This window comes from Equus asinus, chromosome 7 (assembly GCF_041296235.1).
Source record: "Equus asinus isolate D_3611 breed Donkey chromosome 7, EquAss-T2T_v2, whole genome shotgun sequence".
Classification (NCBI taxonomy): Eukaryota; Metazoa; Chordata; class Mammalia; order Perissodactyla; family Equidae; genus Equus; species Equus asinus.
The window spans coordinates 29,059,574-29,082,614 of record NC_091796.1 but is presented as its reverse complement, the minus strand read 5'-3'; the positions used below and the strand labels follow the sequence as shown (position 1 = coordinate 29,082,614).

At 42.1% G+C, this 23,041-nt stretch overlaps 1 protein-coding gene across 2 annotated transcripts in view; it reads right to left on the bottom strand.

The window, feature by feature from the left end:
- EPG5 (ectopic P-granules 5 autophagy tethering factor) overlaps positions 1-22,317 on the bottom strand; it is a 108,920-nt gene extending 86,603 nt beyond the window's left edge. For both annotated transcript variants that reach the window (XM_044774662.2, XM_044774663.2), the window contains exons 1-8: positions 22,168-22,317; positions 10,421-11,365; positions 8,917-9,160; positions 7,622-7,758; positions 6,608-6,715; positions 5,385-5,458; positions 2,699-2,804; positions 434-548 (exon numbers count right to left, since the gene is read on the bottom strand). In XM_044774662.2, coding sequence (XP_044630597.1) covers positions 434-548; positions 2,699-2,804; positions 5,385-5,458; positions 6,608-6,715; positions 7,622-7,758; positions 8,917-9,160; positions 10,421-11,365; positions 22,168-22,230 — 1,792 coding nt within the window. In that variant the 5' untranslated portion in view covers positions 22,231-22,317. The remainder of the gene's footprint in view (positions 1-433; positions 549-2,698; positions 2,805-5,384; positions 5,459-6,607; positions 6,716-7,621; positions 7,759-8,916; positions 9,161-10,420; positions 11,366-22,167) is intronic.
- Positions 22,318-23,041: the final 724 nt, after the last annotated feature.

The following is a 23,041-nucleotide window of genomic DNA, read 5'->3' as shown; positions in this document are numbered from 1 at the left end:
TGGCATACAAACCTGCAAACCCTGGCCACCAAAGCAGGGCACGCCAAAGTCAATCACTATGCCATGGGGCCAGCCCCACAAGTCATAAGTCTTCAAGCTGAGATCCCTGTGTTTGGGCTTGCCACCAACCATTTTACATAAGACAAAAGAAATTAGTCTAGGGGCCAGCCCTGTGGTGTAGTAGTTAAATTCACATGCTCCACTTCAGTGGCCCAGGGTTTGCAGGTCTGGATCCTGGGTGCAGACCTACACAATGTTCATTAAGCCATGCTGTGGCAGTGTCCCACATACAAAAAGTAGAGGAAGATTGGTACAGACATTAGCTCAGTGACAATCTTCCTCAAGCAAAAAGAGGAAGATTGGCAAAGATGCTAGCTCAGGGCCAATCTTCCTCACCAAAAAAAGAAAAGAAACGAAAAAGAAATTAGTCTACCTTTTGCTTTAAACCCAAGAAGATATTGAAAGAGTTCATGAAATGGAAACTGTGATAAAAGGACAACCAAGTCATCTTCATCAAGGAGAATCCAACTGGTCTCAGGGTCTTCATCCTAAGGGAAAAGATGCAAAATCATGTCAGCTGATTTGACCAGATCACACTATGGTCTACAGTTACAGGAAGTAAATTATCACAGGTCTCAGTGGTACATATGTGGTATTCTCATGAGTCTTCACGGACTTCTCTTCCAGGACAGAGATTTATAGCATCAGTTCCATAGATGGACTGTAAATCCCCTGAAAATACAAGCACAATTTTATGTGTATCTGGGTTATGTCTATTCTTCGGTGGCTGAAACTGTTATCATTAAATTTCCACCTCAAAAAAGCTTAAAAAAAAATGCCTATGGAGTGCGTATCCTACTATAAAGCTCAGTGGTTTGACAACAACAATTAAAGAACCACATACTAGAGTCCAAGTTATTTTAGCTACTAGTCTCTTGTCCCCAAGTCAAGGTCTACCGTAGCACTCAACTGACTTATCAAGAAGCAATTAGCAAATATACTTCAATAAAAAAGTAAATTAAAAATTTTAAGAAGCAATTAGCATTTGCTATGGATAACAGAAGTTGTGCTATCAATTAGTGCTGCTGAAAGCAGGATAAAAATAACAATGGTCATACACAGGGATTATAGAGGGGAAATCTTCGCATTTTTTGGTTTGATACAGAGCACTGAAGTCATCTTAGAAACCAAATTGATTTGTGTCCTAACATATGCTACATTCAGAAGGGAAGGCCTTCTAAAAACATAAAACTACCCAGAGATCTTGAAGAATATATCACCTCAATTTCAACAAGGGATTAATGTAATTCATTCACGATTTCCTTAACACACTCATTTTTACCCTCTAACATTCCTAAATGGCTAACAAGAGCCTCAGAAATTCTACTTAGAGGAGTAGTTCTCAACTCTGGCTGTACATGGGAATCACCAGGGAGGGTTTTAAACATGTGGATGTCTGAGTGTGGGTCTGGGCAAGGTTTTTAAATTGCCCAGGTGGTTCTAACACACATCTAGAGTCAAGCTACCACTCACGTGGCTAATGGAGAGAGCCTTCCTCCTCGTGGCCTTTTCTGAGTCAACAGCACTCTCAATATTCTCATCCACTCCCCAAGTTCTTGAAATCACTCAACATTTAATGAGTGCTACCCAGGAGCCAGGCACCACTGCAGAGTCCTTAATCATTACCTGTCTCCAGGATTAAATGCAGAAAACATACCAGAAAAAAGACCTCTCTCTCAGGAAAGATCACTCTTGGAAAAAAAAAAAAAACAAAAAAAACCCTGCTCTACTACAATCTTTAAAAGCGCAAATAGCACCAGCTCCCAAGAAGCTCTCCTTAGTATGACTGTTCAGTCTCTAGCAAAGATGTCTACGTGTCCCCATCACTGACCACCATCTCACCACCTCTTGCAAATCCAGGAAGAGTAAAGTAAGTGTGATGGGGCTCCCCATTCCTGAATGAGCATGTGGTTAAACACACAGACATGATCCCCACAGCTGACCCGGCTGTCATTCTGACAACTGTCCACGGCAAACTTTCAACTTCTTTTAAAGAGAAGGAGTTTTAGTAAATCCGGTCCCTGGCCATCCTGGACAAGAATATCAAATCCGAACTTGGACCATAAAAAAGCATTAGGACTGATAACTAGCCAGAGGAAAAATTCTTTACAAACACACTAACCATGTGTACAGCAGAAAGAAAAATCAACAAGTGTTATCTCGAGAAATTGGACTTTGATCATTAAATTCTCACCAAAGGCAGAGAACCATCTTCTACCTTTCAAATGAGAAGATCTGGATAAGGAGTTTGTATGAGCCAAGGGAGAACCCTGGAAAGCTCCCGCTCTTTATGACACAGACTCAGGGGAGAGCTCAAGCCCAGGACTGTTACTACATAAAAGAAAATCCTGAAATAAATTTTACACAATATGAAAATGTTCCCAGGTTCAAATTCTCCCAGCTGAACAGGAAGATATTCTGGGGAAGGGCAGCAGCACAGCACACTGGCCCAGAGCACAGGCTCCAGAGGCTCCTTCACTCCCCTGCACCTCAGATTCCTCAACTGTAAAATGGGGATCACGTCAGTATTTGACTCATAGGGTTGTTGAGAGAATTAAATGAGATAATATGTGAAAAGTACTTAGAACAATACTTGGCACAAAAATATGAATCAAATAATGCAGACACGACAAGTTACCTCTTCTCCTCCCTCATCCACTAGTGTCCACGTCCCAGACGCAGGTCCCGAGGAGGACGGCTTCCGCTCACTGGGCTTCATGTGGCACAGGAACTCTGCCCGATTTCTAAAGGACAAGGGAAATCACTCCAATCACCTAACCAGAGAAAGCCGGCATGGGTGCATTCTGGATCATCTACTCACCCTGAGGAAGAGTCAGGCATCGATCCAATCTTCAAACGGTTTAAATTAGTAAACAAGAAACAAGAACTGGCTAAAATCCAAGGGGACTAAAACCTCGCTCATTTTGCTGTAGAGACCCCGACTATTCTGAATTAGTCATGTGAGTAACTGCAGAAAAGCAGTTACACTAGCACAGCTCTGCGCACAGCGGGACATCAACATGCACGCAGGGATTGCTGTAGCGCCTTCACTCCGACCAGGCTTACAAAGTGCTGCCAGGCAGATGACTTTAGGAAACATACTTCAGTGAATAAAAAAGGATAATCCACACGTAATGCAGAAGCTTGTTTAGGGCAAAAAAGTACATCCAAATGCAAAAACATTAAGTCAAATTTATCTACCACGTGTAGGCGCAGCCCCTGTATCTAGGCAATAAGAGAGAGGAATTGGGGAATTTTGCCAGCCAGGATTCACAAAGTGGTAGCTGGATCTGATGAGCAGGCGTAACCAGAGAAGTTTCCCCTCTTAGACCACAGGCCGGTTCTCAGCCCCCTTTTGAGTCCTCGCTGGCCTGACCCTAAAAATTCACCCATTCCTTCCTTTAACCAGGAACTTTCTTCCAGGACTTCCAGCTCTGTGGCTCTAGTGCTGCCCTTTCAGCTCCAATCCTGAAGCTGCAAACGTCCACTGGTATCTGTCACTTGTACATGTCCACTTGTATGCCTCAGTGACCTCAAACTCTCCTCCTTACAAAACAGCTCTCCTTTCTGTCTTTTCGGTCTGTTAGGGCTGCCAATACTCTCAGTCACTCAGACTCAGGCATCTACAGAGTTACGTCCAAACCACTCCTTTCCCACATTTGCCTTACTTAGTCAGCACTTAATCCTTTCCTCGGAGGATGACCTTCAGGTTCCCCTCTCTCTCTTTCCCACCACCATTACCCCAATTCAGGCTTGGAGGCAGACAAGCTTTCCAGGACGGAGAGCAGGTGGTAGTAATACTGTTCAAGGTCACCTAGACACAGACTCTGCCTTCTCCCCCACTTAATGATGCACCCTCTTGACAATGAGTTGGGTTTCAGAGCCAGGAGAGCGAGATGTCTATAACCGTAATTCAATTAAGCAGAAGCATATCTTCTTCTGCCTCCAGTCCGTCCTAGTCTTCCTTAAAAACAACTTTACCCTTAGAAAAAGGAACCCTGATACACTGCTGGTGGGAATGCAAACTTGTGCAGCCACTATGGAAAACAGTATGGAGATTCCTCAAAAAATTAAAAATAGAACTACCATACGATCCAGCCATGCCACTACTGGGTATTTATCCAAAGAGCTTGAAGTCAGCAATCCCGAAAGTCCTATGCACCCCAATGTTTATTTCAGCACTGTTTACAACAGCCAAGACGTGGAAGCAACCTAAGTGTCCAGCAACAGACGAATGGATAAAGAAGTTGTGGTATATATATACAATGGAATACTACTCAGCTGCAAAACAGAACAAAATCATCCCATTTGCAACAACATGGATGGACCTTGAGGGAATTATGTTAAGTGAAATAAGCCAGTTAGAGAAGGTTAATCTCTGTATGACTCCACTCATATGAGGAATTTAAAAATGTGGACAAAGAGAACAGATTAGTGGCTACCAGGGGAAAGGTGGGGTGGGGGGTGGGCACAAAGGGTGAAGTGGTGCACCTACAACATGACTGACAAACATTAATGTACAATTGAAATTTCACAAGATTGTAACCTATCAATAACTCAATAAAAAAAAAAAAGAAAAGAAAAAAAAAAACAAAAAAAAAAACAACTTTACCCTTATTCAAAAACCCTCAAGTGCTACAAAGGCCAGACCATATCAAATCTAGATCCCTCTGTCTTAACATCAAGGCCTTGTATAATTGAACTCACCTTGGTTATTCATCTTCATTACTATCTCCCACACACCCTTTCACTCCAGCCAAGCTGCTCTCCTACCTGTCCTCTACACAGCTATCCTTACTGTACTTTGGGCCACTGCTCACTCCACTCCCCCCCCACCTACATGTCCCTCCCTACTCCTTCTCTCCTACAGAAATCCTATCCTTTCTTCAAATCCAGCTCATCCACTTGGAACCCTGACTACTGCACCCTACTCTCTTTAATCTCTTCATTTCTAGTGCATCAATCATAGTTCACAGTATAGCACTTAAATCTCTGGGGTTTTTTCCCTCTGCCACTAAATCTCTTCTTCTAAAGAACAGATGACCTTTTTCGTCTCCCCATGACCTCTCACAGTAACATATATGACAGGAGAGGCAAACCCACTAAAAAGGAGGACCCAAAAAACATTAGTGGTTTACACATAAGCAGTTAATAGGGTCACTTTGGGATAAAGGGTATCAAACCCAAAGAAAATGTGCAATGTTAAACTCTGGAATGCTCACACCTCCCTTAGCAGTTCTTCGGATGTGGGCAGTTTAGGAAGCCAATCCTTCTGTAGAAAGAAGCATTTCAGTTTATATTTCACAAAGCCATTCCACACTTACTTGACAGGAGACATTAGCAGGGCAAGGGACTGCATAAAATGAAAGACCCCCGAGGGGTTGTTCAACACTTTGATCTGAAATCAGAAAAGGAAAAGGCATACTGTAGAAAACCAACAACCCAAGTATCCATAATCTTAGTCTACCAGCATTCTGACAAAGAGAGCTGCTATGAAAACGAAGATGGAACTGGCACCTAATCCACAAGAATGAGAACACAGCTCATGGGTTACCTGCTTGACTCAGCCGCACTCAAAGAGCAGAAGTAGCTGAGCATTTTACATCAATTACCTGTAACAATATGGGACGAGGGACAATACCACTATTTTAACCCAAAGATTAAAAAAACTTTCTTCTACCTAAAAAGATTCAAACTTCTTCCCACCAAAAATACTAAAGAAAAGGTAAGGTAGAGAAGTTGAACTTGGCATACACTTGGCTTCTAGCCATCTGACTGGTTGCTATGAGTAACAAACAACCCAAAGGCAAGCAGCAGAGAAGAGAATCTATAACTTGGATGTTGATTATGAGGGTTGATCACAGACCCAGATCTCTGCCAGAATTAAAGAACTCTGAGATGCTGGTGGTTTCTGTTTTACCTGTACCAACTGTGGTGTGAGGTGGACGAATTTAGGAAGCTGTGTTGAGTATTACAGAAAAAAGTCCTAGCAAGCCTTCCTGCACAGAAATTTTATAGAATTAAATACTACTGAACCTACCAAGCCAGACTACAACTGAACTTCTGCAATTCTATCTTAATTTCATCAATTACGGGTGGCCCAAGAAGTTTCAGCTTAAAAACTCCTACAGTATATACTAGATATATTTTAAGAATTTTATTTTACTTTATTGTGAGGAGTTTGGCCTTGAGCTAACATCTGTTGCCAATCTTCCTCTTTTTTTTTTTCCTCTCCCCAAAGTCCCAGTACATAGTTGTATATGCTAATTGTAGGTCACTCTAGTTCCTCTATATGGGATGCCGCCACACCACAGCCTGATGAGTGGTGGGTAGGTCCGTGCCCAGGATCCAAACCGGTGAACTCTGGGCTGCCAAAGCAGAGCACGCGAATTTAACCACTCGGCCACAGGGCCAGCCCCAAGAATTTTCTTTTAAATATCAATATTTTCTAAGTAGTCTATTTTTTTTCCAAAAGCAATTTCTTCAGGAAAAGTGTTTAACAAAATCTCTCTCATCCCCCTCAAAATCAGAAGGCAATTAATCATACCTGGATGAAAGGAACAGCCCATTTACTAACGCCAGCTGGGCATCGGAGAATATGGTTTAGAAGGAAGAGGTGATCTCCAGGACAGCCAACTCTTTGTAACACTGATACCTTAATGGCAAAGGACATATGGTTTCACTATTTAAAAAGAAGAAAAATGTATCTAGGGGTCTAGTAAAGTCACTTAGCCAATGTTTAAATACATGAATCTTTCAAAAGAATAACCAGACATAAGATATACTATTGACAGGCTGAGTGTCCACCACAGCAGCACACAGAGGCCTATGAATCTATGAGTACTATGATAAAAATAGAATAAGTAGTTTCTCTGCAAAGCCTATTTTTATTATCTGACAAATCACAAATCACTAACATTCTGAGCCATATGTGAATAGATATAAGTCAAGTAGTTTAATCTAGTCTCGGTCTGTAACAGTTTCTCAAATCCAAATAAGTATGTTTGGAACCTCACCCCATAGTTAAGAACTCCAGTATGAACCTAAAAAAGCACCCAAGTCAGCCCCAGTGAGAAACCACCAAGAAACAGAAAACTCTCCCTCTGTAACACATCCAACATCTTTCCTAAGTTTCCCAAGTCCTGATATCTTTCTTTTTCCCTAACATTCTTTCTAAAAGCACAACTAAATGGAACATTAAACATAAGATGATAAAAAGAAATGATATGGAAAATTTTCAGACCAGATACCTATATTCTGAATACACATCTAGTCTTAAATTTAGCATGCTTCCCACATTTCCATTTCTTCCTAAACTGAAGGCCTGAGATTATTTAGCTTAAAGTTTATCAAAGAGAAAAATACTTTGCGCTTAATAGTGCACTAGGTAAGTGTAACTTATTTCCATGTGTCATGATCAAAGAAAATGTCACCAATTAACACATTAAATGAAATAGCTGATGAAGCTGTTAAAAAAACAAACTATAATGAAACAAGAGATAACTCTTAAATTAACAGGGAAATAAAAGAAAGACTACTGTGTCTATTTCTGTTCCCTTACCAATTTCTGTAGCCAGAGCAGAATGTCATCGTGGAACTGAGTATCTTCATTAACTCTCCTGGTGAACATGAACAAGACACTAACACACTCCTTCAGCTGACAAAGGTCAGAGGGAATGCTTTCAGTCTGTTTAGAAGCTACAAATTAAAGAGAGGATTAAATGAGTCCCACATAAATGGTGTTTTGGGGAGAATTTTTAGTGTCTCCACTTAAAACAAACAATCTCTTCAAACTTTTAGTTCAGATAAAAATCCAAGGAGAAAAGTTGCATCAAAATATCTGAATTTCTACTATATGTAAACCAAAAAAGTATTTAATTTTGTGAAGTATTTCAAAGCAAGAGAAAATTAACCTCATGAAAATTTATTTTTTACTTAGAAATATGCAGATCTCTAGGCTAGGCCCAGCTCTTTGATTAGTTATGAAAACAATGAGCGGGGAAGGATTTTTGACTTTAAATGATGAAAATATCTCTCTCAGAAATAAAAATTGCATAGTTCCATTAGCATAATTAATACTTAACACATCATACAGTAAAGACTAATTTCTTAAAACCCCAAATAAGATGAAAAATTCAGAACATTATAGATTCTCTGATGAAAATAAGTAAAACAGCCCAACAAACTGGACAAGCAAAAATAAAGTACAAGAGACAGAGGATGAAAAAGCATTCTGAGTATTTTGTATCTGAGTACTTTGATTTACAATCAAAAACTGTATTTGGGGGCCAGCCCGGTGGCACAGTGGTTAAGTTTGCATGTTCTGCTTTGGCAGCCCGGGATTTGCCAGTTCGGATCCTGGGTGCAGACCTATGCACTGCTTGTCAAGCCATGCTGTGGCAGGCGTCCCACATATAAAGTAGAGGAAGATGGGCATGAATGCTAGCTCAGGGCCAGTCTTCCTCAGCAAAAAGAGGAAGATTGGGCAGCAGATGATAGCTCAGGGCTAATCTTCCTCAAAAAAAAAAAACACAACTGTATGTGGACTCAACTTGGTAACAAGCACATTAGGACAGTAATTAGGACAGTAAGGGACATTAATGATAAAAAGCAAGCTCTTTGGCTTCCTAGAGAAGCAGAGAATGAATGGCAGCCTTGGGAAACGGAGACTTGGCACAGCTCCCAAGAAATGTTATTAACGCAGATCTCAATCCTATATTAGGGGAGGCAAGGTAACAGAGTAACCACAAACAGTCCCTTATAATACCAATTAGTACACAGTCATTCGACTAGATTGTACCACTCATCCTTTGCTCATTTCAGAACAGAAGAGTGAGACTCTCATTATTTACATACCTTGGCCTTGCTGATGAATTGCTAAAGATCTCAGAACAGCCGAACTATTGAGTAATGCATAGATGTAAGACTCCACTTGCAACCTCGAGAGCACAGAAGTGTAAGAATGCAGAGCCAGGGTCTGGTGGAGGTGCTCCGATTTGGCATCAAATAGCTTCTTTAGCTCCCCCAGTGCATTTTCATTCATCTCTACTCTTTGGTAGCGATGATAGCCTGAAACTTTCACTTGATCTGCACAGATACCCTAGTGTTGGACAAAAGCGTAAAATTTGAAAGCAGTTACTCTTTGCACCTGGAATAATCAGGCAGCAGGTATACGAGGTGTAGGCTTCAGTACCATCTTCAAAGAGTCTATGAATGACAGTGAGGGGACAATACTACCACACAGAGAACAATAAAGGAATATATAATCAGGCGCCAAGGAGTATAAAGGCAATCACTAATGCACCACAAGTTCAGAGAAGAGAAATTATGGGAAGTAGGTGGGGAAAGGCGTAAAAAAAACAGAACTCATCCCTAAGACTCTCATGATTGGATGATCTTACCTTCTACTTTATAAACATGGAAATCAATGGGATATCCCCACAACTTCAAGAGACCTCAAAAGATCTCCATACCTACCCTCATCATTCTTTGTGATTCTGCTCAAACAAAAGAAACCTCTCCTTTCCAATACTAACACATCCAGCTGTGTTCTTGATTCTATCCTCTCTTTTTCAGTATTTTCAAATGTTTCCCTCTCCACAGACTCCTTTCTATCTACAAAGAGAAATACACAGATCTCCCAATGAATGAGGATGAGGAGTGAGGGAAATCACGTGTTTCTCCTTGATATCTCCTCCAGCTTCCCTTCACTGCCAAACTTGTCAAGAATGGCAACCCTCCCACATCACTATGAAATGACTTTCCTGATGCTCACCTTGGCCCTCACAGGGTCACATCTTATTGCTTTCCCTAGTACATGACCTCTTGACCTTGTTCCATGGATCATCCTCTCCTTGACCCTTTCTATCCATTGGATGTTTCTGGCACTATGCCCAAGGTCACAAGCTAAATGGTCCATGGGCTGAATTTGACCTGGAGACATGACTTGTTTGGCCTCTATTGTGTGTGCGTGTTTGTGTGTGCATTTAGTTGCCAACATTTACAAATCAAGATCCCCCACATAAAAATCCAGATTTCTAGCTTCTCCCGGAAAATTATAAGACGTGGCAATGCTGAATCAACACAACCTCACAGCAACAATCAGCCAGAATGCAGGAACAGCTGCCCCCACTGGAGCAGGCATGAGTTTACCCAATAACCATCATCCCCCTCGGCCTGCTTCTGCTTGGCCCCGTGGGCACCTGACTTTGTGATTCCTGTACTGTAGCACCCTGGGCTAAGACAGGGTCAGTGTGGGTATAAGAAGCAGACTCCAGACCTCAATGGCATCACAGAAACAGCAACTCCACTGCAAATTCCCCAGGTTCCGGAACGCTTTACAGAACACTGGTCAATATACCTGTACAGACAACTGTTCCTCCTTAAAGTGCCAAAGGCGACTTTTAGCATTTTGGCAATCAGACGTTAGAGCAAGTAGCTCAGCTTCAGCCAACAGCAACTGCTTCCTACACCGTGAGTAGTTCAAAAGCAACTCATAGAATTCATGCCTGTCCTGATGAGCCATGCTGTCAAATTCTTCCAAATATGACTCAACGTTTTCTAGCCATGAACCAGGCTCAAAGGTTTTTAGCTGTTCTTTAGTAAATGGTACCAGTTCTGGTTGAGAGGGGAGCTCCGGATAGAGTCGCTCATTACGAAGCAAGGGTTTCACGGCCACCAAAGCTGGTACTTCTCCAGCAATTTCAGCTGGCAACTGGGGATACAGTTTTTTCACTCTAGGTGGCTGAAAAATGTCTTTGGCTTCACAAGAACTCTGCAAGCCAACACTCTGTAGCACCTCTGAAGAAAGACTCAAGGCTTGTTTGCCTTCTTTCCTACTCTGAGTTTCTATGACTTGTACATTTTCTATTTCCTGCTGAGTATAAGAAAAACTAGATTGCAGTGTGCTTTCAGAAGATCCACATTGTACCAATTTATTTTTCTCTAATTCTGTAAAGTTCTTGGGGGTTTCTACTTTGCTTCCAACACTGTCTCCAGGATCGACCTTCAGCTTGACAGCATTGTCCTCAACACAGGCTCTGGTCTCCTCCTCTTCCTTTAGGGTCTCTGTGTTACAAGTCAGGGACCCTTCATTGCTTATAGTTAAGGAGGTGAGTGGTATATCAAACATTTCACTCTCATTTTGTCCACTGGCATCATGTGGGAGCTGGGAATCAGTTAACACCTTCAGATTGTCTCCTTTGAATTCACAAGCTGGAGTGGGGATTTCCAGCTCTCTGGAGGGTTTTGGAAGGGAGACTTCATCAGACTCTTCCCTCCGAAGGGCTTCATATTTCTTCTTTTCCTAAAAACAAGATTTATAACGTGAAATAACTTATAATAATAACTGATGCTTTCAATGTGAGGAAATTTTTAAATTGCATACAAAATCTAAATTTTATCATTTAATAAATGGAATCTAAATTCATTTCATAAGCAATGTGTTTCATATTTTGTATTGAATTTTCAGTAAGTTGAATTTGGAAGATTCACTAGTCTAAGTCCAACCAAAAAACACATCAAAGTAAGCAGCAAACTATGATTAAAGAATGGAGGAGGAGAGCGGGCCCCCGTGGCCCAGCGGTTAAGTGCGCACGTTCCGCTTCGGCAGCCCAGGGTTCGCTGGTTCGGATCCTGGGTGCAGACATGGCACCGCTTGGCAAGCCATGCTGTGGTAGGCGTCCCACATATAAAGTAAAGGAAGATGGGCACAGATGTTAACTCAGGGCCAGCCTTCCTCAGAAAAAAAGAGGATTGGCAGCAGAGGTTAGCTCAGGGCTAATCTTCCTCAAAAAAAAAGAATCACAACGAGATACCATGTCGCATCCACTAGGATGATATTTTTTTTATATACTGTACATAATTTTTATTTATTCATATTTTTTGGCTTTTTTCTCTTTTTTTTATTGAGGTAGGATGACTATTTATAGTCAGATAATAAGTGATTATAAGGATGTAGGAAAATCAGAACCCTCATAATTGCTGGTGGGAATGTAATATGATGCAGCCACTACGAAAAACAGTTTGGCAGTTCCTAACTGTGGTGATGGTTGCATAACCCCATGATCATACTAAAAACCACTGGATTATACACTTTAAATAGGTGGATTGTATAGTGTATGAATTATATCTCAATAAAGCTCTTAAAAACAAAGATGAGATACACTGCTGGTGGGAATGCAAACTGATATAGCCACTATGGAAAACAGTATGGAGATTTCTCAAAATATTAAAAATAGAACTACCATATGACCCAGCTATCCCACTACCGGGTATTTATCCAAAGAACTTGAAATCAACAATTCAAAGAGACTTATGCACCCCTATGTTCAGTGCCGCATTATTCACAGGAGCCAAGATGTGGAAGGAACCTAATTGCCCACTGCCTGATGGACAGATAAAGAAGAGGTGGTATATATATGCAATGGAATACTACTCAGCCATTAAAAAGACAAAACTGTCCCATGTGCAACAACATGGATGGACTGTGAGGGTATGATGTTAAGTGAAATAAGCCAAAGAAACACAAACACTGCATGATTTCACTCATATGTGGAAGAGAAACAAACACATGAACAAAGAGAACAGATTAGTTGTTGGGGGATGGGCATAAGGGGTAATGAGGCACATATATATGGTGACTGACAAATAATAATGTATACCTGAAACTTCATAATGTTATAAACTATTATGACCTCAATAAAATAGTTTTTAAAAATAATACAAATAAATTTAAAAAGATGAGAGATTTTTAAAATTTAGTGAGTTGAGAAATGAACGAAAAGTAAGCAAGTAAAGCCGGGACTGTGGAATAGAGGAAGAAGATTTTCACTTCTTTTTCTGTGAGCTGTAAGGGACCTCGGGGGGTATTACATGCTAACTGGAAGAGAAGACTGCCTGCTAGAAGCAGACACAGCAAACAGCCACGCCTCCTCCAGCCCACAGGCCGCCCCAAGCCTCCCTTTCCAGCCTGATCCCCAGACAGTGTTTACCCTCCTTTTGACCCGTCTTGCCCCACTGCAACCCCACCTCATCGCTTCCTTTCTCCTCACTCCAGGATTGCCCTTGTAATTTCAAATTCTTCCCAAAATGAAGTTGCCAGCTGCTACTCCCAAACTTCCCTGCCCACTTCCAACAGAACTACATTCCTGGGAATAATCATAACCATATTAATAGCAACAGATAACATGGTTAGATAATCAATTAACGAATTTTTTTAAACTTCCTAGCCCCTCCCAGAACACAGAAGCCTTTGTTATTTTCCCTGGGGGCAGAACTCAGTGCTTCTCTGGGTTTCAAAGGTGAAGCCAAAGAAAACTCTACCTGTGACCTGTGGCTGTTGGGAAGTTAGGTCCAAAGAGGATTAACCTAGGAGTTGCCCCAGGGAAGGAGGGAGGGAGGAGAGAGAAGCTAGTGCTTTGATCCAAATGGACTAGCCACACCTGGGAAGGCAAGCTAGAGGGAAGGATGGACAATTGCGAGATGCACAACTGTTTGAGCAGGTGGCCTGACCCTGCCCCCTCAAAGATCCCGGGATAGGAGCAGGACTTCTGCGATCCATTTGTGGAGGGAAAGGGGATTTACTGAGATCACCACCAACGCCATGGCCTCAGGAGCAGGGGTGAGCTCCCCGCGGCTCACTTCACTTCCGCAGAGCATAGAACAGGGGAACAGGCCCTGAGTGGCATCCGAGCCTCCAGCCTCTGCCCCACCACCAATTCATCCCAAACACTGTTTTAAGATGTCTCCCTAAAACACTGCTCTAAACACCACAAAAACAGTCACAGCTCTCCACTTAATGCAAGACTGACTCTCAACTCTGGCATTCAGGGCCTTTAATGACTCAGTTCCAATCCTGTCCCCAGGCAAAATCTTCAATGACCACACCAACCCTTCCGCACATGCTTTAGTCTAAACTCCTGCAATACGTGCTTGTGGCCCTGGTCACAGGCTACCACATACGGTTATTTATCTTTATGTTGTCTCCCCCTCAAATAGACCACAAGCATCTTAAGGCCAAGGACGGTAGCTTATGTCTTTGAATCTGATCTGCCTCTGATTTTTGACACTGTGTTCAATGACTGTTTCTTAAGACAATACTGATAACCTATAATTCACAAGAATTTATTAAGTACCAACTGTGTGCTGAGCTCTGTGCTATGTACTAGAATTCTAACATGAAGAAATTATTGAATTATCCAACAATATTTATACTTACCATGTGCTCTAGCACATTCAGAAGTTTATTTTTATACGCCCCTCAGAAATCAGAGGGAATATCCAATGAATTCAGAGGAAACAAATTTTATGCCAAAATCTGAATCTATTCTTACACTTAAAATACAAAATTTTATTTAAAAATAAAAAGAAAACCAGCTGCCAATTACTTTGCCTACTTCAGTTAACTAGAGATAAAGCTATATGAGAACATATTATCCATATAATGACAACAGCTCACAAAATAAAATTCAAACAGAACTCCATGCATATCAAGTTGTAACCGCGGGCCCTCCAGGACCAGTTCAACTGAGACCATCTCTTATTAATAGAGTGATTAAGAACTGTCTTTCAGAAAATGTGCAAAGTCACACAGCCAGAACATGTGCAGAAGAAGAAATCTTGACCTGAAATTGATGAGGATCAAGGCTGCCCCAGGAAGAGAAGCCCAAGGCGTCCTGGCCTACATACCGATCTATAGCATCCTCTGGGAAGCACAGGACATCCTGACCTGATTCAACCTGACTTGTAACCAAAGTTATACGACCACCCGATAACCAGACCCCACATACAGTGATACCATTTTAATGATTTTTTTCATGATCTTTCCTTTGTCTTGTAAAGAAATAACTCACATACCTATGCCTTATAAATTTAGCCCTACCCTCAACCCATTACAGCTCTTTACTGCCCATGGGTCCTGTCCCCATGCTGCAGCTCTTTACTGCTCATGGGTCCTGTCCCCATGCTACTCTATGCTAGTCTCTGAATAAAAGAGCACTACTACCAGACCTTGAGAGTCCAAGAAATCTTTCTTTCAACTCCTCGGCTCGCCGAGCCCGCATTAAAATGATCATGGAACCAAAGATCTGGAATCAAAAGACCAGGACACAAACAGAACTTGAAAGTCAGACTCCTATCAGAAGCAAGGAGCCTCACATTCAGGAAGATCCAATGTTAAAATTCCTTCCCCAGTGCATTATAAATGTTTAGAACCCTATCATAAAAGTTTAGAACCTCATCATGAACGTGTAGAACCCTGTCATAAACATTTAACACCTTACCATAAATGCCTGAAGCCCAACAATCAAAACCTGTGCCACCAGCGTTTCCACATGCCAGCCTGTTCTCCCTAACCTCTTTTTTTTTTTTTTTTTTTTAAAGATTTTATTTTTTCCTTTTTCTCCCCAAAGCCCCCCGGTACATAGTTGTGTATTCTTCGTTGTGGGTTCCTCTAGTTGTAGCATGTGGGACGCTGCCTCAGCGTGGTCTGACGAGCAGTGCCATGTCCGCGCCCAGGATTCGAACCGACGAAACACTGGGCCGCCTGCAGCGGAGCGCGCGAACTTAACCACTCGGCCACGGGGCCAGCCCCTCTCCCTAACCTCTTAAATTTCGCCCCAAATCCTGAATCGGGAAGACAGATCTGAGGGCACAGGCCCCCTATCTCCCTGCAGGTCAATCTCACAGAATAAAGCTGATCTCTCTTCCCAAAGGCTGATGCCATAACTAATCGGCCGTTTATGCACATTGGGCGAGAGAATCCCAATTTTGCGCAGTAACAATGTCATGTGTGCAAAAATTAGTACTTACATAATTTTATTTTAAGCAAAAGACATGTTTCTTACAGCTAAAAATGGCCAACAGATTAAGAAAAATCTCTATTTCTTTAATTTTGATCTCCATATGTTACATACAGGTAGAAAATCAATGTTAAAACAATTCCACAGGAGAAAAAAATAATCAAGAAATTATACAGCAATGGAAGCGCTGTTACTAAACATGGAAAAACACACTTAACTATACATTGCAGTATAGTTACACATACTGGAGTATATATGCCCTGGAGTGTTGGTGCACACATGGGAAAAAACCTAAAGAACACACGACAAACTGCTACCAACAGTTATCTCCAGGAGACGGAATTCAGGGCATTTCATTTCTGGGTTGTACATTTCTGTGTGTGTGTGTGTACAATCATACACACATACTTTTTTTAAAGCAATGAGCACTTTTGAAAGCAAAAAAAAATAAAGTTTTTTTAAGTTCTGGAAAACAAATGGAATGGACCTGGAGGGTATTATGCTAAGCAAAATAAGCCAGATGGAGAAAGACAAACACCAGATGATTTCATAACATGTGACAGATAAACATACACATGGACAAAGAGAACAGCTGAATGGTTACCGGGTGAAAAGGGCTGGGGGTGGGCACAGCAGGTGAAGGGGAGCCCTTACATGGTGACAGACAAGTAATAACGTATAACTAAAATCTCACAATGTTGTAAACTATTATGAACTCAATTTTAAAAAATAGGAGAAAAAAAATAATGATGAGCTGCTTCTTCATGAATGATGAAGGTTCAATTTTATACATTTTGTAGACTACTTTCATGAGATTACTTTAAAGGCAGGGTCTGTTTATCATTAACGTCTGAATCCACACCACTCTGCACAATGCCTGGCACAGAAGAGATAAAAAGGGCTTGGACACAGGAGTCCAATGATCAGACCAAGAGCTCTCAGGCCAATTTCATCAGCTCTCCTTGGGATATACAAGAACGCTATACAAGTAAAGGGGCTTTGAGGGAGGCATGGGGTTTATATATTTTGCTATGAACACATCTCCTCTTGGTTGTCACTTCTTTCATGTTGCTCTTAACAACCTTACTTCATATATCAGCAGCATTTGCATGCTTGATCTCTTCCTACTCCTTCATACACTTTTTTCATTCAGCTTCTAGGACCCTACACTCTCATTAAGGGCACTGGGAACACACGATTTTCACATATTGAGGTAAATGGGGTAACTATTCAAGTTCAAAACTGATTAGGCTTGAACCAACAAGCCTGACTTACAGCCTATCAAACATACCTTGTACATCTGCTGAACCAGTAAAGAATGCACTTGAATGCACACTTCCCCTCCTACGCCCTCTTGTTAACTCCCAGATAACCTTTCCTGACATCACAGTCATGTTGACCTGCTAATTTGCAACTAAACACCTCTTTGAAATTTTGATGAAATGTATCCTGGGTGTGTTTAATATATGCTCTTTGTTCTAAAAGGATATACAACTGTACTGAAACCCATGCTTCTCCGGAAAGCCTTCTAAGGCCTTCCTGGGTTATAATCCTCACTCTGGCTCATAAAAAACTCACCCAATTCTGATTTATAGGTTAGTTGTGAATTATCTGCATTGACATACCGCACTGGTCGCTCCTCACACTCCTTTGCTGGTTACTCCCTTCTCCGCAAACTCACAGAATTAGAGTGCCCCTGGGTTCTGTTCTTGTGACCTTTTTATATTACACTCATTCCCAAAGTGACCTAATTCAGTCTCTGGCTTTAAATAACTATCTATATGCTAACTACTCCCATATCTTAACCTCCAGCCTGAAGCTCTCTTCCAAACTCTAGATTCACACATTCAACCCTACTCTGCATCTCCATTTGAACGTCATTTATTTCCAAATTAGCATATTCAAAACTGAACTCCTAATCTGCCCCCAAAACCTGTTCTACCTACCGCCTTCCCCATCTCAGTCATCCCTGACTGTTTTCTCTCACAGCCCACATCCACACCATCAGCGAACCTTAGCTCTACCTTCAGAAACTCCCCAGACTTAAGTGCTTCTCATCACCTTTGCTCTACAATTCTGATCCAAGCCACCACCAGCTCTTGCCTGGATTACTGCAACAGTCTTATGTGATCTCTCTGCTCCTACTCTTGGCTCATTACAGTCTGTTCTCAACAAAGCAAGCACATAACTCAGATCATACCTCTCCTCTGCGCAAACCTTGAGGGGACTCCATATTTCACCCAAAGTCCTTACAATGACCTACGACACCCTATGTGACCTGGCCCTGTCTGACCCTTTCCGATTTCATTCCAACTATTCCACGCTCACTCTACCCTCACCATACTGCCTCCCTGCAGTTCCTAGGACAAGACAGGCATGCCACTGCCTTAGGGCCTTTGTCCCAACTCCTCCCTCTGCCTGGCACACTTTCCTCCCAACATCCACATGGCTAACTCCCTCACCTCTTTCATGTCTTTACTTAAATGTTACTTTCAATAAGGACTACCCTGACCATCTATTTAAAATTGCAACCCATCCTAACCATTCACCAGTACTCCCCAAATCCTTAACCTGTTCTTTTTCTTTTTACCATAGCACTTATTATCTTTTAACATACTACGTATTTTATTTATTTTTTATGGGTTTTGTTTGTTTGTTTGTCTGTCTTCTCCTCCTAGAACATAAGCTCCATTAAGGCCATTTGTTTTTTCCTGTTATTTCCCAAATGCCTACGTCAGGTTCTGGAACATTGTAGGTGATCAATGAGTATTTGCTCAACAAACGAATGGATCTTGGGAGGCACAAAAGGAGCTAAATAATAATACACAGCATCCCCCAAATTCACTCCTATAACCACTCAAGGGAGGGAAAGATGAAGAGGTCGAAATCATCTAGGCCAAGCAGCAAGAGGGGATGGAGATTTAAAGGTCTTTCTGTTTCTGTCATCAGCTTTCTGGAACACATCTCAGTCTATCCTTAGCAATTACTATACGCTCTTACTACTAATGACGTGTTGGCATTTAGAATTTAATATTAACTATAAAAAAAACTTTCCATGACTATAACTACACTGCTTCTTCAGAGTAAGTCCAAATCTAAAAATCTACTGTCCTTAATACATCATCTACCAAGATCAACAAAGTCAGGGTCCTCCAATGCAGGGCATATTTTAGCAGAAAATGATACTAAAAGAATGAAAACAGGGGCTGGCCCTGTGGCCAAGTGGTTAAGTTTGTGCACTCTGCTGCAGGTGGCCCAGTGTTTCATGGGTTCGAATCCTGGGCGCGGACATGGCACTGCTCAGCAAACCACGCTGAGGCAGCATCCCACATACCACAACTAGAAGAACCCACAACGAAGAATATACAACTATGTACTGGGGGGATTTGGGGAGAAAAAGGAAAAAATAAAATCTTTAAAAAAAAAAAATGAAAACATTTTCACGACTAGCTCTTAGATATCATGCGATGAGCACCAGTTAATCACAAACTGGCACAATATGAGGTCATCTACCGTATAATTAACACTGAGGAACGTAGGTCAGCTGCTGGGCCACAAGCCACCTAAACTACCTAAAGACAACAGCACACAACACTACTCACTTCCAATACTCACTTCCTGAACTGGGCCTTGGAACTTCTTTACACCTCCGTAAAGAGTTGCCAAATTATATCACAGATGATAAAGGTTTTGTTAAGGTAGGACTTCATAATCAATGCCAAACCACAGCCAGCACTAAGAAATGCATCTATTTACTCTAAAAGAAGAATTAATTCTTTAGATTGACAAGTATGAGGGCCTCACTGGTATTCTGGACTTTTTCCGTTCATTTTCTCATACTACTCAGAGGAAATTTACTATAAACTTGCTATACATTTTCTCTGAGTAACAAAGCTTGGAAATATTCTTCAATTGTGGTATTTATTCCTTCACCCAACAAACATTGCCAAGTGCCTCCAAAGGCTGTGAAGGGTCCTGGGAACAAGAGAGGTCCCTCCCTCACTGAGTTTAGAGTCTAAGGGTGAAGAGAGATGTTGACAAAGTAACTACATGTGAGATGAGTGACACAGGGGTGCAGAGGGCTACTGGCAGGTGGGCGGGGCAGTCTCATGAGAGTGATGAGGGAAAGCTTTTCTATGGAAGTGTTGTTTAAGCAGAGACCTTATGAATGAGCAGCAGTTAGCTACATGAAGAGGGACAGGAACAGGTGTCTAGGCAGAGAAAACAGCACATGCAAAGGCCCTGAAGCAGGAAGGAATATGGTTCCGAATCAAAAGAGATGGTAGAGATAGACCTGAGGCTGAGAAGAAAGACAAACTAGATCACTTAAGGCCCTGAGTCCATGCTAAGGACTTTGGACTCCATCCTCTGGGCAACAGGAAGCCTTTGAAAGGTTTTAAGAAGGATAGCAATCAGTTTTGTTTCTGTTTATAAAAACATCAATCCATCTTTACTTTAAAGAATGGACAGCAAGAATGAATTTGGAGAGGGCAGTTTAGCAGAAATCCAAGAAATCGTTCTTGGAGGATGGTGGTAATTAGGATGAAGAGAAATGGGCAGAACCAAAAGAATATTTAGGAAATACAAATGGCAAGACTTAGTGACTGAACAGATTTGGAGGGTGAGAAAAAGTATGTGTCAAGGACTTCTGGTTTGACCAAATACCTCTAGAATGAAGACCTCTTCAAAAATTTTAACAGATAAAAAAAATAAATAAATGTATGTTTGCGTAGGACAGTTGCCTGAAATGTGTCAATAAAATGAGCAATTGGTTTTTCATTATAAATTTAAAAGTTTGATTTTTTTATTTTAGAAACATCTTCTAAACAAAGCAACTTGACAGAGAATCCTCTAAACGGAACATATTAAGTATTTATAACATTCTATCCATAAACAGGCACATACAGATATATGAAACAGCTATTAAAACTACTGGATTGAGAATAAAGATTTTTGGCTTTAACTTGATTTCTCTACCAACTGCATGACTTTCAGCTTATCACTTCATTTCTCTAGGCTTTAGTTTCATCATTCATTTGAAAATAAAAAACTCGAGATTAAGAATTAAGATTCTGCTCTCTACAGACTGGCATTTACATGTTATACACTATCGTAGTCCCCGTTCAGGGCCCCTAGGCAAGGCTGATCAATGGCTTTTTTCCTCTTCCTCTGCCTAGACAGTTCTTCACCAGCCCAACAGAATGCAAAATTACTTCTCTTAAAACTGTTTCTGAAATTAGGTAGCAAAATGGCTTTCTCTCCAAAGAAGAACCCCTCACAGACCTGGGTACACTGATGTGCATGACTCCACTACAGCCTTTTAAAAAGGTATCATAATGAAAGGGATGCACATGAGTCATTTACAGCTTATTAAATACGGTAATTTGAACACTCACTTCCTGTTAAAACCTTGTCTCCATGAAACTATCAGATTTTGGTATCATTTTTAAGTTACACCTTCTCTGGAACATCACCCACTTGTAGGAAAAGAAATCTCCTGTACTTGTAATCCCACCTCCTTACTTCTTTAATGTAAATTCAGTTTCAGAAAAGCCAAAATTATCCAGGTCCAGCCATCCAGGGGTAGCATTTAATCTATTCACTGTAAAATAAATGTCATTTCAGAGAATATACAGGAACAAAATGAAAACCCAGACTGCACCTAAAAACAAAACAAACCAACAAAGGAAACCCAGAAAATTTAAATCCGTCTCTACTGTGTGAGTCCCGCCCTGGTTTGATTTCTGGACACTCGCACCCCATGATAAACGATCAGGACGATGAGAAATAAACAGCAGCAGCACTAATATCACCTTGAATTTTAAAAGTGAAGAGGCACTTCACTACAGTCTACCTTCTAACTATCGCTATCTACGAAGCTCTGCCAAAAGATACATTCTCCGCGTGGAGGAGAGGTCCCTTCCCTCTTTCTGCATGAGAGGGACTGGGAGAAAAGAAACAAGACTCAAAGATGAAGCTGGGAAGAGGAAATCTGCTCCACGGCAGGAATGCAAACCCAGGTGAGGAAAGTCAAGAAGGGAGGAGAAAAGGAAGAGCCCAGTGAGGTCAGAGGAGAAAAAAGAACAAGATGGGCTCCTGACAAAGTCTGTTGGGGGAACGTGGAGGAGGAATAGAGGAACAGAACTGGTGTCACTGCGCGGTGGGATCAAAGAACTGAGAAGCGGGGGGCAGAGGACAAGAAGGGTCAGGGGATGGGTAGAGCTGGCTGGAGGGGCCAACGAGAGAAAAAGGGAGACAGAGCGCACCCGGCCCGGCCTCGGGAGGGGCTGGGGTGGGGTACCCTTACCTTGGTTTTAGTCCGGCTGGCCTTGGCCTTGGCCCGGCGCGGGGGCTTCACCGCCTCGGCCATAGACCCTGCGGCGGAACAGTCGCCGTTTGTTTTTGTCAGAATCCTGAGCGTCCCACAACCTGCCCAGTTCCGGCCTCCGGAGTGTCACATGATCGGGTCTCCACCACTCCTGGAGAAGGGGAGGCAACTCGGGGCCTCTACGGGCCGCAACGTAGGACAAACCACTCAGGGAGGCCATCTCCCTGGAGGATGGTGGCCCCGCCCACTTACGCCAGGCCCCACCCCCTGGCCGGGGCGCGCGGGGCCTCCAGGCTTCGCCCGGCGCGCCGATTCCACCTGATCCGAGCAGTGACGCTCCGGTGACAGGTCCCGTCCGTCTCTCGGGCCCTATGAGCCGAGCTCAGTCTGGATCCCGGGTGAGCTCGCTCGCGTCACCCACCTTGGCTTGAAGGTCCGGGGAGAGGTGCTTGTCAATCTTGTTTTGACCTTTAGATAACCAGACTCAGGCAGTTAGCCTAAATCTGCTTTGGCTCAAGGAGAAAACCTTGATGTCCTTCGAGATGTGCGCTTCGGTTTCCTCTTTTGTAAAGGAGGATGATGATACTGGCCTTTTCGAGTGTAATGAAGATTAAATGGGCTATTCCTGAAAGGTGGCTGGTAGCGGCAGGCATGTCCATACTATCATTACTATACAGATTCCCAGGCAGGAAAGAGACAGCTGCCCCGAAAAGGGCAGACAACAAAGCAGTAAGACAAGTAAGACCCATAAAAGTATTCTTAGTACGGATTTTACACACCTTGCTTCATTTAAAACTTCTAGATGTGAAAAAGTTACTCCCATCTCCCTTTCCCAGCTCTTCAGTTTCTTTTT